This window comes from Procambarus clarkii, chromosome 7 (assembly GCF_040958095.1).
Source record: "Procambarus clarkii isolate CNS0578487 chromosome 7, FALCON_Pclarkii_2.0, whole genome shotgun sequence".
NCBI lineage: Eukaryota > Metazoa > Arthropoda > Malacostraca > Decapoda > Cambaridae > Procambarus > Procambarus clarkii.
Genome location: NC_091156.1, coordinates 17,597,876 through 17,610,955, shown reverse-complemented (window position 1 = coordinate 17,610,955; position 13,080 = coordinate 17,597,876). Strand labels below are relative to the sequence as shown.

Genomic DNA, 13,080 nt, shown 5'->3' with positions numbered 1-13,080 from the left:
TATGCACAATATGGTAGTATAAAATAATAATAATTTAGTTTTGAGAAAATTCCTGTTTTGAATGAACAGCATGTTCAAATTTATGAAAGTGTCTTTAGGGTCGACCACTGGATGGAATGGACTTGGTCTGAGGACAGGTGGTTCTGGCACCTTAGTGGCTGGCCCAGCCTTGGTTTCAGGTGCTGCTGGCTCGGTGTCCAAACCCAGGATGTTTTCTGTGGCTCCACTTTTTTCAGCAGATCCAGTACATGGCTGGTTTGGTCTACTCTGCTCTTCTCGTCTGGTCTTTTTGATGCGGGTGTATCACAACTTGTATGGTGATCAGGTGGCTTTGTTGATGGTGTCCCACCTGGGAGCTTCATCTCAGCAACAGTATGAAATTTCCTGGCGTTCTTGTCACCATTTTCTTTTTCTTCGTAGGTTGTCTTCTATTTCTGATCAGGTTGTTTTGTCCTTTCATAGCTTTTTCAGGACCGTCATTTGATGCCATATACTGTCACCTCTTATCGTGCGACACTGGCGGAGCCGCTTCAGCTTGCGTTCAGGGGTGGATGTCACTTGTGCTCTGTTTCGTAAGCTTTCTCGTGCCTTGTTTCACCTCTGGCCTACTCATGCGCTGCCTGAGCCATCCTGGTCCTTGGACCGGGTGCTCTCTTCTCTATCTTCTCCTCTGTTTGTAGTAGCTTCTTCGTTTCAAGATTGTTTTTCCAAGGCGCTGTTTCTGTTGGCATTGGCCTCTTGGGGGGTCGGGTTGGGAGCTTCACGCTCTCCTCCGGCGTAAGGGTTTCTGCTCTTTCAGTCCTGGTGGTCGGTTTGTTTGTTTGCAGCCATCTCCTTCTCTTCTTTGTGAAGAACAAGATGGCGGCTTTCCAGAGGAGCCTCTTGGGTCACTGATGCTTGGTTGGTCAGGCCAGGGGTGCATGATGTGTTCTGTCTGGTTGCGGCTCTTCGCCGTTCTTTGTGCGCCTCGGCTTCTGTGGCCGGGGACACGTTTTGGGTTGATCCGGTTTCCCTCCTTGTCAGTTCCAGGGCTTGAATCTCCCAGGTTGTCAAGCCAGCCTACGGTCTGTCCTCGTGCCCATGACGTTTGTAAGTTTGCTGCTTTGGCTGCCATGTTCAGCAACATGTCTTGGGCTGACATTTGGGCACAGGGGTTTTGGAGGTCGAACAGGGTCCTGGCCACCCATTATTTGATAAATATTCCTGGTCCCAGTCGTTCGTGAGTGGATTTGGGTTGCAGGTTGCAGCCAATTTTCTCAACTTCGAGTTGAGGAGCGAGTGGCGGCTGCCTCCCGTGTAAGTCCCTCTTTTACTTGTCTTTGGTTAGGTAGCTCCAGGGAGCTGGAGGGGCTTTCCATAGAAAACCAGTGTTGAATGTAATGAAACTCCATTTTCTGGGTGAACCCCAAGAAAAGCTCTTTGGCACCCTCCCTCCCTTCCTCCAGTCGGTAGTTTTCCTTTTGTTTTGATGTTCAGCCTCCTAACTGGAGGTGTAAGTAGCCGGTGTGGTGGGGTCCAGGGCTCCCTCTCCCCATCCCGGGGAGGGGAGGACTGCGCAGACAAGCGGTGCAGCGGCGGTGTGTGATATTTGCTTGGTTGCTTGTTTCTTTAGGTTGTGGGAGTTCTGCATCTCTGTTCGTTCTTTGATTGCAAATTTTTTCTTACCATGTGGGGTCTGTTTTGTTATGCCTACCTTTCTGGGTGCTAACCTCGGTCGATGGCAGACATGGAATGCCCCCAAGTACAAGGGGGTTTTCAAAGGCCATCGCTTCCTTTGCCTCTCTGAGGGGGCCAGGTTCTGGCTCGTGGTCCCTGGTAGGCTGAACTCCAATTGACTGATGCCCCTGACTAATATAACGTATATCAGTCTGATAGCTCCAGGGTGCTTCCAAGGTTTATCCAGAAAATGGCGTTTCATTACATTCAACACTGGGTTTATCTGGAGTGTTGCCTCCCAACCCCTTAAAATGGGATGATAATTATGTATGTTGGTTTGGCCTAGGAGCCTTGCAGCCTGGTATCTGACCAGACCACCAATCCGGTGGCCTGGTCAGATTGATACCAAGCTGCAAGGATATTGATCCTTAGAATCCATGGTAACGTCAGAATAAGGTAACCTCAAAGTATGGCTAATATCATCAGTGGATGAGTGTATCCGTAACTTTCTTTACCTATATTACTCCTCTTTCTCTCTAAACTAATGTCTTCCCTGTCTACGGAAGTGGAAAACATGATAACAATAATAATAATAATCATATTAATTATTATATTATCTATTGTATGCAGCTTTTCATGATAAACACATGTTTTTTACATGTGCTTTTAAATCCCAGATTGTTAAGTGATTTTTTTGTTGTGTTTTCATCCTGTGTGTAGGTTATTGGCCCTTAATCAGGAAAAGGCTCGCTTGAAGGCACGGAATACAGCAGCTGCTGGAGCTAGTGGAGCTGAACAAGCAGCAGTTGATGCTTCATTTACAAGCAAACAGATGGTTATAAAGCAGCTGCAGGAGAAGGTTGAAGAATTACAAAAAGAGGTAATGATTGCTGAAATTTATAATTCTGTAACTATAACCGTTTATATAAGAGTAACAAAAGTTTATACAGCACTTTATACCTATGACCTCAGCCATTAATATGATATCAAAATCCACTGTTGACTGTAATGAAGTGCCTCTTTCTGGTAGAACCCCTTTGGCTTCCTGTGGCTCTCATTGAGAAGGCTCTATATTATGTCACATCAGTTGCAGGAGTTCTGTTTGATCTACTGGAGACCAGAGCCAGAACCTGGCCACCCCACCTCACAGAGGTGCAGAAAGCAAATGACATTCTGCCCTTTCACTGGAAACACATCCAGAAAGTCGGAGAAACTTTACAAACAACTGCTGGCTTTACAAGACTTGAAGCCTCAAAAACTGGGTAACAACTCCCCAAACGATTCAAACGAAACACAATAATGTGCTCCAAACTAGGTCGAACCTGTTAGTACTGATTGCCACCATTAGGCAGCCTGGAGCTTAGCCTGCCACCAACTAGTCAGCTAGTTCTGGAGCAGATAAAAACCACCACAATGAACTGACGAACCTGGAAAGAAGAAAGGGAGATAAGTAGCCACCAGGGTATTACCAGAAATAGATGTTTGTTGCATTCAGAGCTGAGTTTCTGAGGGATTTCTTTCGTGGCTCCCTGTAGCTAAATAACCAAAGAGAAAAAATAGGGACTTACCAGGAAGGAGAGGTGGCGGGTAATAATTCGATGGAGAGGCCATTGGGTGGGAAACACGGCCCATGACAACAAGGACCTGATGAGGACCAGGGGCATTGACTAAATACCTGGCTGCTAAAACCCTCGAGCTCTAATATCTACCCAAGACATATTAGAAAAGATTGCCAAGAGAACAAAGTACAGTACTGTCTACTCTCCCTAATCTGGATCATATAGGGCCCACCTCTCTCTGAGTTAGTCAGACGTTCAATCTCTCTCTTAAGACTGACCGACCACGTCCGTCCATGAGAGAGAGAAAGGGGGGGGGGGCACATGCATATACATGTATGTATATACTCACCTATTTGTGCCTGCAGGATCGAGCTCTAGCTCTTGGACCCTACTTTTCTAGGTGTTCGTTGTCTAATACAATGACTCCTGGCCTATTTCATGTATGTATGTGCGTGCATGCATATATTTGTATTTATGCATGTGAAAGCTGGTTAGCATTGCATTTCATCTTTGTAAATGAACATTAAACACATTGTGTAAAACAACATACCTTGAACACTGTTTATGTTTGATAGACTTTAAATATATGTATTTATGTATGTAGGTTAGCATGTTGACCAGATCACACACTAGAAGGTGAAGGGACGACGACGTTTTGGTCCGTCCTGGACCATTCTCAAGTCGATTGTGTCTCAAGTCATATTCGTCTTGAGAATGGTCCAGGATGGACCGAAATGTCGTCGTCCCTTCACCTTCTAATGTGTGGTCTGGTTAACATACTTTAGCCATGTTATTGTGACTCATTGCCTGCATAAGTTAGCATTTTAAAAGCACTACAATCACCTTCTGTGTTTGACTGTTCAATAAATCACTGAACTATATGTCAGACATATCTCTAACCCTGTCCATGGAGGACAGAAGAAAATGTGTATATGCTGGTTAGCATTATAAATGTGTGGCCACATCTGTGGTAGAAAAAAATCTACTATCCATTTGTCTTCAATAATTACCCAGTAGTGGGGGTGGTAGTGGTATTACCACCTAGTGGTGGTTGTAGCATGAAATAATGTCTCGTGAGGTAATTTTTAGTATTTCCCATTATTTCTGCACATTATATCCTAGGGTATACGAGGGTATACATATCTAAAATTAAAAAATAATGGATGAATCAACAGAATTGAAATGTATGTCTAAAAGTAATGGATGTAACAATACATGGCATCCATAATATAAATTAAATAGTTGAAAGGTAATTACAGCAACTGCCTAGAGCTCCCAGATAGTGTTGGCCCAATTAGCGCCTATGTTTTAGATGTTAGGATTTGACCAAGGTCGGCTTTTTTTTTTTTTCATAATGTATTAATTTTCTGTTCCTATTGTCCTCTGTTCATTCTAAAAATGTACATCCTCATGAAATAAATGTAGGAAATATGATGATGAAAACTTACAGTATGATGAAATTTTGGTACAGTAATATTAATAATAGGAAATATATTTCAGTTATCATCAAAACAAGAAGATGTCAACAATAATATAAGTGATCTTTCTTTAATGAAAGAAGACATGCACGAAACAGCAGAAAGGTGTGCAAAAATATTCATCGAATATTCTGCAAAACGAAAGGAGGTATGTTTTTCCTTAGTTTTATGCCTAACATTTTAGATAAGCTTCTTGAATACATTTGTTATGTCTTTGGAGGGTTTTTTGTTTTCAGTTTGATTTCTCAAATACCATATTTGCTCTACCCTAGAAAAAAAATACTCATTAGTTTATATTCTCCTAAGTGTTCCTCATATTAGTCTTAAACATTTGTATTTTACCCTTGTATTGTATCAAGTTTAAGGAATTTATTTTACTTTATTTGTTAAGTTGATGTTTAGATGACATTCTAGTTATATTGTGCCACTTGTCAAACCTTTTTGCTTTTATATTGTCGCCTTGTAAGAGCATTTTGATAATTATGGAAAGTAATATTGTATTCCATTTTCTGTATCTTGTAAAATACCCTTTGCATTTATTTTGTGATATTTGCTATTATTTACTTAGCCCCAGTATGGGTTACATTGTTTTGGTCATGATTGTTTTCTTAGTGATTTGCCTGAGATATCTTGAGTATACCCCTTGCATTTTGACATAAAATGTGACATAAAATGTGCATGATGTTGATATAAAGGTTCAATTAATACTGCACTATTTAAACTTATAGGAGGCAATTTTTAAAAACTTTTATATATCTAAATTACCAGAGCATCCCTTGTGCTGAGTAGAAGTTACATTATTGATATAATGCATCATTTATTTTTTTGGAGCCAGTGTTTTGTATACCAGTTGGCACTAAATGTTCTAATTGCATTTCATAAATGTTGGTGTATCATCCAACATCCCCAGAAGGCACCAACTTGGCACCTCTAGAGCCATAATGGGGAGGTGCCCTTTGTTTAGGTCCTGCACTAGATAGACTGTTAACACTATCGCTTACAGATAACGGTTATGACGACCTAAAATAATTTCCGTTTTCCCGAGGACCGTAGTGCCGTCCAAAATTAAAATATACATGTATAGAAATTCCATTGTCCGATTATTATGAAGTTTGTTTTAAACTGCAACTTCTTCCCATTCTCTGTGATTATACATGGATGTACATAATGCTTTTGTGTTATACAAGTACCAGTACTATACAGCTGATACCAAGAAACTCGCATTTCTCCCTTTCTACGTAGTAGTAGGCATCCATCAGTCTCAGGAGACTATGAAGTTGCGCTCTGGTTGTCGGTCTGGAGTGACCTCACCAGGGCGCAAAGCTAGGGTAGGTTGATTCGGGGGAGAAGCTGTTACCCAGGCAGTAGTAGAAGTAGTCATCTATAAATCCATCAACTTTTGTATTTCACCTTGTATGTATGTACTTTACCTGAATAAATATTTGTATTTGGTCACTAGTATACTTTGAATATAAGGATTATCCTCTCAAAAATGACATCATACATGCTGGTGATGAACATGAGGATGGCAGCAGTTCTACTAGTGACAGTGTTGCAACACCTGGACCATCAGGTGTGAGGCCGCCACTCTTCTTTACCTTTATGTGTTTTATCTTGTGGTATTGGTAGCGGTGTTCTTATATTTGTTCTTATATGTAAATATTCCTTTAGAGCATTCTGTTGTGAACAATTTTATACCAAATTGTAAGGTGTAGCATGAAAATTGAGGTAAGAAAGCTGAAAGGGTTATAATCATCGCTCGGGCTACTTTGGGGTGCGCGGCAGCCCGCCCGCCGTGGATGTGAAAGTGTTAATCAGTATCTCATATTGTACTTCAGGAATGAGTAGATAAATGGCTAGTGGAATTCAATCAAATTAAGTATAAGGTAATGAAGGCGGGAAAAAGATATAGGAAAGAAACTACACCACTACTATAAAAATAAAAAACCAACCTCTTGATTTCTTCCAAAATGGGACTATTGATTTTTCAAAGTGTCCGAACTGTTTCTCTCAGGTCAAGCTATCCAATGACTTTTTTTTTTTATCTACAAAGCCACTAAGAAAATATAGGTCAATGTTAATTAAGCAACTCTCCAGTTTTCCTAAAAAGCTTGGTGAAGCACACACCATATTCTGGTCCACCAAATATTTATCTGTTGGCCAACTCCTGGTTCACCAAGTGTTCCATTCAGCTGTGAACCATTTGAGCAAGGGCCCCACTTTACAGTACAAGTACAGTAAATTTAATAAATAATACATTATTTTGAATTATAATTATTGTACTGGACTACTAAATAGTAAGAATAATAAAAAAAGAGAAGAGGTTATGATCGTCTGGAAATTACTTTATTTAAAGTTTGTATTTCACCACTTTATCTTTTTGAATAAAGTTTTTGGAAGAATTTGTTACGGAGGTCCAAATTTTAAGGGGTCATACTATAGTTACCTGAGGGTCATGATGTCTGTGTAGCTTTGTTGCTAGTAATACTCATTTAACTCCAGGAAGTGGTAATGAAAGGATTAGCTCCTCTTTTTTTTTTTTTTTTAAATATATGAGCTCATGAATACTATATTTATAGGTGCTGAGGCTACGTGAGAAGCTAGTGAATCCAGATGCAGCGTGGGGTGATGCTGCCAGCTCAACTTGGGCAGGTAAAGGGTTTGGCAGTGGTGGGGCTAGTGCCTGGAATAGTGCATGGCCCCCCAGTCAGCCCAAAGATGCATGGCCCAGTAGCAGAGCTGATGGTAGTGAGGCCCCCACCAGTAGTCTACAGCCTCTGCAGGAGCAACAGCAACATGCAACAGAACAACAACCTCCAGCACGTCCCCCGCCCCCTTCCACAACCACCACTACCACCACCACCATGCCCTTTATGGCTGCTACTGGCACTTTAAAAGAGAAGCCGGCAGTACCCCCAGCCCCCCGGGAAGTTGAAGGCTTCACTACCACCAACTCCACTACCATCAACAACAGTACCAGTGCTGTGGGCTGGGGGATCCACAAAACCACACCCCCTTCTTCCTCCACTACCACCACAGCCCCTTGGGGGGTGTTCTCCACCACTTCCACCACTACCACCACCACCACCACTACTACCACCCCATCTACCACTTCCACTACACACCCAGGTATACCCTCCAATACACATTCATCATCATCCTTCCTATTTGTCTTACATTATTCATGCTGCTCGATTCTTTCTTGGAGTGGTTATTGGAGATCTTATTGGTGCCTTACCATGTTATTCATTTATTTCTATCTTTCTCCTGAACTAATGACAATACTAATACCCAGTTTGTCTTGGAATATACAATAGAAAAGGTGATTAAATTTTCATATTGCACAATTTATTACATATATTTACATTTGGATTAATTTTTTAGAACACCGTATGCACTGTTTACATTCATTTAAGCATATTTATTTATATTAATCATAACGTATAGTGTTGAAATACCGTATATTTAAATGCATGTGTAAGGTTACACTAAGATTTTTTTTGATCTTGAGAAAGCACCAAGCAGTATAGCAGGTATAGGACTCAAATTTCATGGTTACTTATGCCCTTTAATTAAATTCTTTTATGAATAATATATATTACAACACTGTAGGGCAAAAAATTTTCAGTAAAATCATCAGTTGCTAAATTTAACATTATTTTTATAAATTTATTCTCACATAGTTACCCAGCTGAAAGCAGCATAAGTTGCAGAGAATTAATCTCATAGATATCAATTTAATCTCTCCACATGACTAGTGGAGTACCTTCTTCCTGAATTTCCTATATTTTTCCTCAGAAACTGTAAGTAGTGTGATGGACCATGAATTAAATACTTTTGAGCACACACAAATATTATGGAAAAAGTAAGAGAGTTTTGGCTTGGATTAGAGAGATAGGGAATCTATCACTAACTTTAATTGTCATCTTATTTGTTATTGTTTCTTAAAAATATTGGGAGGTCAAGAGTACAATTTTTTAATTTTAAGTTTGCCGAGCTTACTTGCAGGAATAGTTTTCACATACTTAACAGAAGTGCTGTCAATATTACAGTATCGTTAATCAATATAATCTGTCGAGTGTTTGTGCTTTCTAGCAAAATTAAATAAGAAGAAATTATTTGCCATGTATTTTGTTCTATTTGCAATTTTCTTCTGATCCTTCTACGTAAAAGATTTGAATAACTAATTGAAAGATCAATATATTAAATCAGCAGACCACAAATATTACAGTAAGTTCATATGTGTTCTAATTGATGAATGCATTTATATTGATGACCAGACCACACACTAGAATGTGAAGGGATGTCGACGTTTTGGTCCGTCCTGGACCATTCTCAAGTCGATCCACTTGAGAATGGTCCAGGACGGACCGAAACGTCGTCGTCCCTTCACATTCTAGTGTGTGGTCTGGTCATCATACTTTAGCCACGTTATTGTGACTCATCGCCTGCAAATGCATTTATATTATTATGTATATATTATGTCTGCTTCCTAGCGAAGGAAACTCGAGTTGGGTCTGTTTGAAATGATTATGTCTTTGAAAGTCTTTTGACATGAACATTTTTTATCATGAATTTTTGATTGTGGGTATAAAAGTACATTATCATACATTGTAGTGTGTGTTGGCAGCACTGTTGGCATTTATCTTCATGTCTTGTTATGTAGTGAAAGTATCCTCAAGTTGACCATGTTCAGATGAAATCTTCACTAAAATATTTTCGTTAGTTTCAAAATGAAAATTTTGTTATATTTGAATTTGTATAATATTAAAATTATGAAATGTTATACATTTTTAGTACAGGTAATTGATTTTGAAGCATATATATAAAATTAAATCTAGTTAATTATATATTTTTCCTCAGTTTTTCTTGAATACTGTATATAATTTCTTATTATTAAACGTTTTTTATTTCAAGTTTTACTTAGATTATAGTCAAATATGCTAAGTAAGGCTGTTTGAAATTCCTGCTAATTACTAAAATATATATATTAAAGAAATTTTAGGCAAATGGTCAGAAGCCATTTTCACTCTTGACTACCCATGCATGACATGCCACTTCAAAATGTGTTGCTCTTGGAGAAGCAATTGTTGCCTCCTCATCCCAAGCCAAAAGACCTCTTGTTTTTTCCAGTTGCTCATAACCGTATTGAAGGATTAGTTATGGCTGATTGTGCTAACAGTTGGGGGAGAATTTAGATTCACTTACATTACCGAATTACTGTGAGTGGTATTTGCTTTTAATAATTAAAACGAGGCCATTCCTTAAAGGACAGTGGAACATATATACTGTTTGCTTTGTTCAGCCATCGTTACTCCTAGAATCAGATGGTCATAATATAAGACAACCCATAATATTTAAGGGAGATGCAGGACCACAGAAGAGGGAAACATCACTTTTTGTTCGCAAATTTGATATCTGACTAATCTCACTTTCATATATTTTATTTTATAGCAGTGTTGCTTCAAAAGCAATAAACAAAAATCTTCATAGAGTCAAGACGACATTTATGTATATATGATTGAAAATGAATGCAATGAACTTTTATGATATATTTAGTCATGCCATGTACTGTATTTGAGCTGGGTGAAATGGAAACCTGGCATTTTTAGATTTTTCTTTGCACTCTTAATTGAAGATTTTAACAACTTAATTTCACTCGGATGTTTTAACACTGGAAGTTTAAAATAAAATGAGTCGGAAAAAGATTCATACATTGGCAGCTACTTTGAATTATGCATTTTTATGCAAAATATAGTTTGCACTTTGTACCGAGTATGGAATATAACATACTGAATATTTGCAAAAACGTTTTTGGATCTTATTCTCAAAGTTGTGTAGTTATAAAAAACACTAGTAATAAAACAAACTGTTCACATTAACATGCCCATTCACACACAAGTTCAAATACAAATATGACAAGATTCATGGGACTGAGGGTGAGTCACAGGTCCCTGGTGTTGGTACTGGTCCCTGGTGTTGGTACTGGTCCCTGGTATTGGTACTGGTCCCTGGTGTTGGTACTGGCCCCTGGTGTTGGTACTGGCCCCTGGTGTTGGTACTGGTCCCTGGTGTTGGTACTGGTCCATGGTGTTGGTACTGGTCCCTGGTGTTGGTACTGGTCCCTGGTGTTGGTACTGGTCCATGGTGTTGGTACTGGTCCCTGGTGTTGGTACTGGTCCCTGGTGTTGGTACAGGAACATGGTGCTGGAGATGTCTCACAGGTTCATGGTGCTGAAGATGTCTCACAGGTCCATGGTGCTGGAGATGTCTTACAGCTCCATGGTGATGAAGATGTCTCACAGGGTCATGGTGCTGAAGATGTCTCACAGGTCCATGGTGCTGGAGATGTCTCACAGGTCCATGGTGTTTGGGATGTCTCACAGGTCCATGGTGCTGGAGATGTCTCACAGGTCCATGGTGCTGGAGATGTCTCACAGGTCCATGGTGCTGGAGATGTCTCACAGGTCCATGGTGCTGGAGATGTCTCACAGGTCCATGGTGCTGGAGATGTCTCACAGGTCCATGGTGCTGGAGATGTCTCACAGGTCCATGGTGCTGGAGATGTCTCACAGGTCCATGGTGCTGGAGATGTCTCACAGGTTGAAGAGGTCCTGTCGCATTTTTTATTTTATTGTATCAAATAGTGCGGAAGGCATAGTTTTTCAGTACTGTGGTCCAGCTATGGGTGACCTAACTCTAGAGAGCTAAGAAAGAACTTCTTCAGTGAGATACTAGTGAGAGTGGAATGTGCTTGGAGAGAGAGAGAGAGCTGTAGAGGCTAGTTCCAAATGCAAATTGAATTACAAATGAGGGAACATCTAAGATGCTGAGAGGTACCATGCAAGTTAAAGGTTGAATTATAGTGCTCAAAATTTGGAGCTTAATTTGTGCAAATATGAGGCCAGGATAGTTAGGCTAGTTGAGCACACAGTACATAATATACATACAGTACTCTCAATTATGAACACTTAACATGGACAATTACTATATACTTCCAATTATGTGTACACACACTTCAACACAAATAGATGCTCACAAATAATAATGAAAAATACACTTAATTTTCTCTGCAGTGATAACCAAAGCAAATCGCTTGTTAACTCGGATGAATTGTGCACATTTGTTATCCTCATGGTAAAGGGTGTAATAAGTAGTTCATGATATTGATGTGCAAGAAAATAAATGCTGCTAAAGGTTCATGATATATTCGTTACATTGTCACAGATTTGGTTCATTGAAGAAGCAACACATCATCTATCCAGTGATTCCTCATCTGGTGGTTCTGACTCTGCATTCCTTAGCAGAAGCATTACAATTGCCAGTACTTGTTCGCACTAGTGTCCTGAATTAGTAACACTGGGGGAAAAATCTGGTTGTTGATTTTGTATCTAGTTATTTATATATATATAATATATATATATTTATATATAAACAGCATAAGGTTCTTTGTATGCTACCCAATTTTTAAGTACTTTATATTTAAATATTTCAGATATTAAGCTTAAAGTACTGACACTTTAAAAATATATATTTATTAGAAAATTAACACTTTGTGTTGGTTGTATTAGTAATTAATACCTTGACAGTGGAGAATATTTTTAGTCAGTACTGTATTATTTAAAAATTCTTCAACCTTATCCTTTCCCTTGGTGACTTAGTTCTGTATTTGTGGTTCTGCACATCATGTAGATTAGATTTTGTGACCCCAGCATCTGACTTTGACACAACTTAAGCTCTCCATTTCATTCTTTTTCCTGTTATAGGTAAAAGAATTTAAAGTAAACGGCTTTTTTAAAAGTTTCAAAGTAGCTCCTTGAGCCACAATTTAGCAGTGTCATTAACTCAACTTGTGTGTTGCAGTTGATCTTGGAGTAAACACAATGCACCTGTTGGTCTGACCAGTTGAAGAACATAAGATATTTTAAACATTTACAGTTTATTGGTGATTTATTGTTCTCATTTGTATGATATGTGAGTTCTGAAAGATCATTATTGTATATTATAGTATGAAGTTCGTAAAAAAGGGTGTTGATCATAGTGAAACCCTCTTATCTGACTGAGCAAGTCCCTTGGATGCTCCTTGGGCAATAGGTTATGTAGACCCCCCTTATAATTCATATCACCTTCAAGACTCTCATTAACTTTGTACCCAACCACAAAAAGGAGTCTTTTCAAATTATCTTGTCAAGTGAGAGACAAAAGAGAGCCGAGTTTTAAGCCATCACTGAGTGACCTGTTTGCAATGACAAAAAAAAATAATTACAGTAGTATGTGTATGCTAACCACTAGTTAGTAATCAAACGTTACTCCAATTTCCTGCAATTGATAGCACCTATCACTACAATAGTAGTGGGAGTTAGTAACTTCACTAGAAGCATAGTCTC

At 39.2% G+C, this 13,080-nt stretch overlaps 1 protein-coding gene across 17 annotated transcripts in view; it reads left to right on the top strand.

Moving 5' to 3' along the window:
- The window catches only part of Dap160 (dynamin associated protein 160), a 264,887-nt gene that overhangs the window by 47,045 nt on the left and 204,762 nt on the right, over nt 1–13,080 (top strand). For 16 of the 17 annotated variants that reach the window (XR_011224723.1, XM_045747358.2, XM_069313440.1 and 13 more), the window contains 3 exons: nt 2,377–2,536; nt 4,716–4,841; nt 7,273–7,822. Coding sequence is in view for 16 of the 17 variants with exons in the window: in XM_045747358.2 (XP_045603314.2) it covers nt 2,377–2,536; nt 4,716–4,841; nt 7,273–7,822 (836 nt within the window). In the remaining variant the exon portion in view is untranslated. The remainder of the gene's footprint in view (nt 1–2,376; nt 2,537–4,715; nt 4,842–7,272; nt 7,823–13,080) is intronic. The other variant, XM_045747362.2, reaches the window with a different exon arrangement.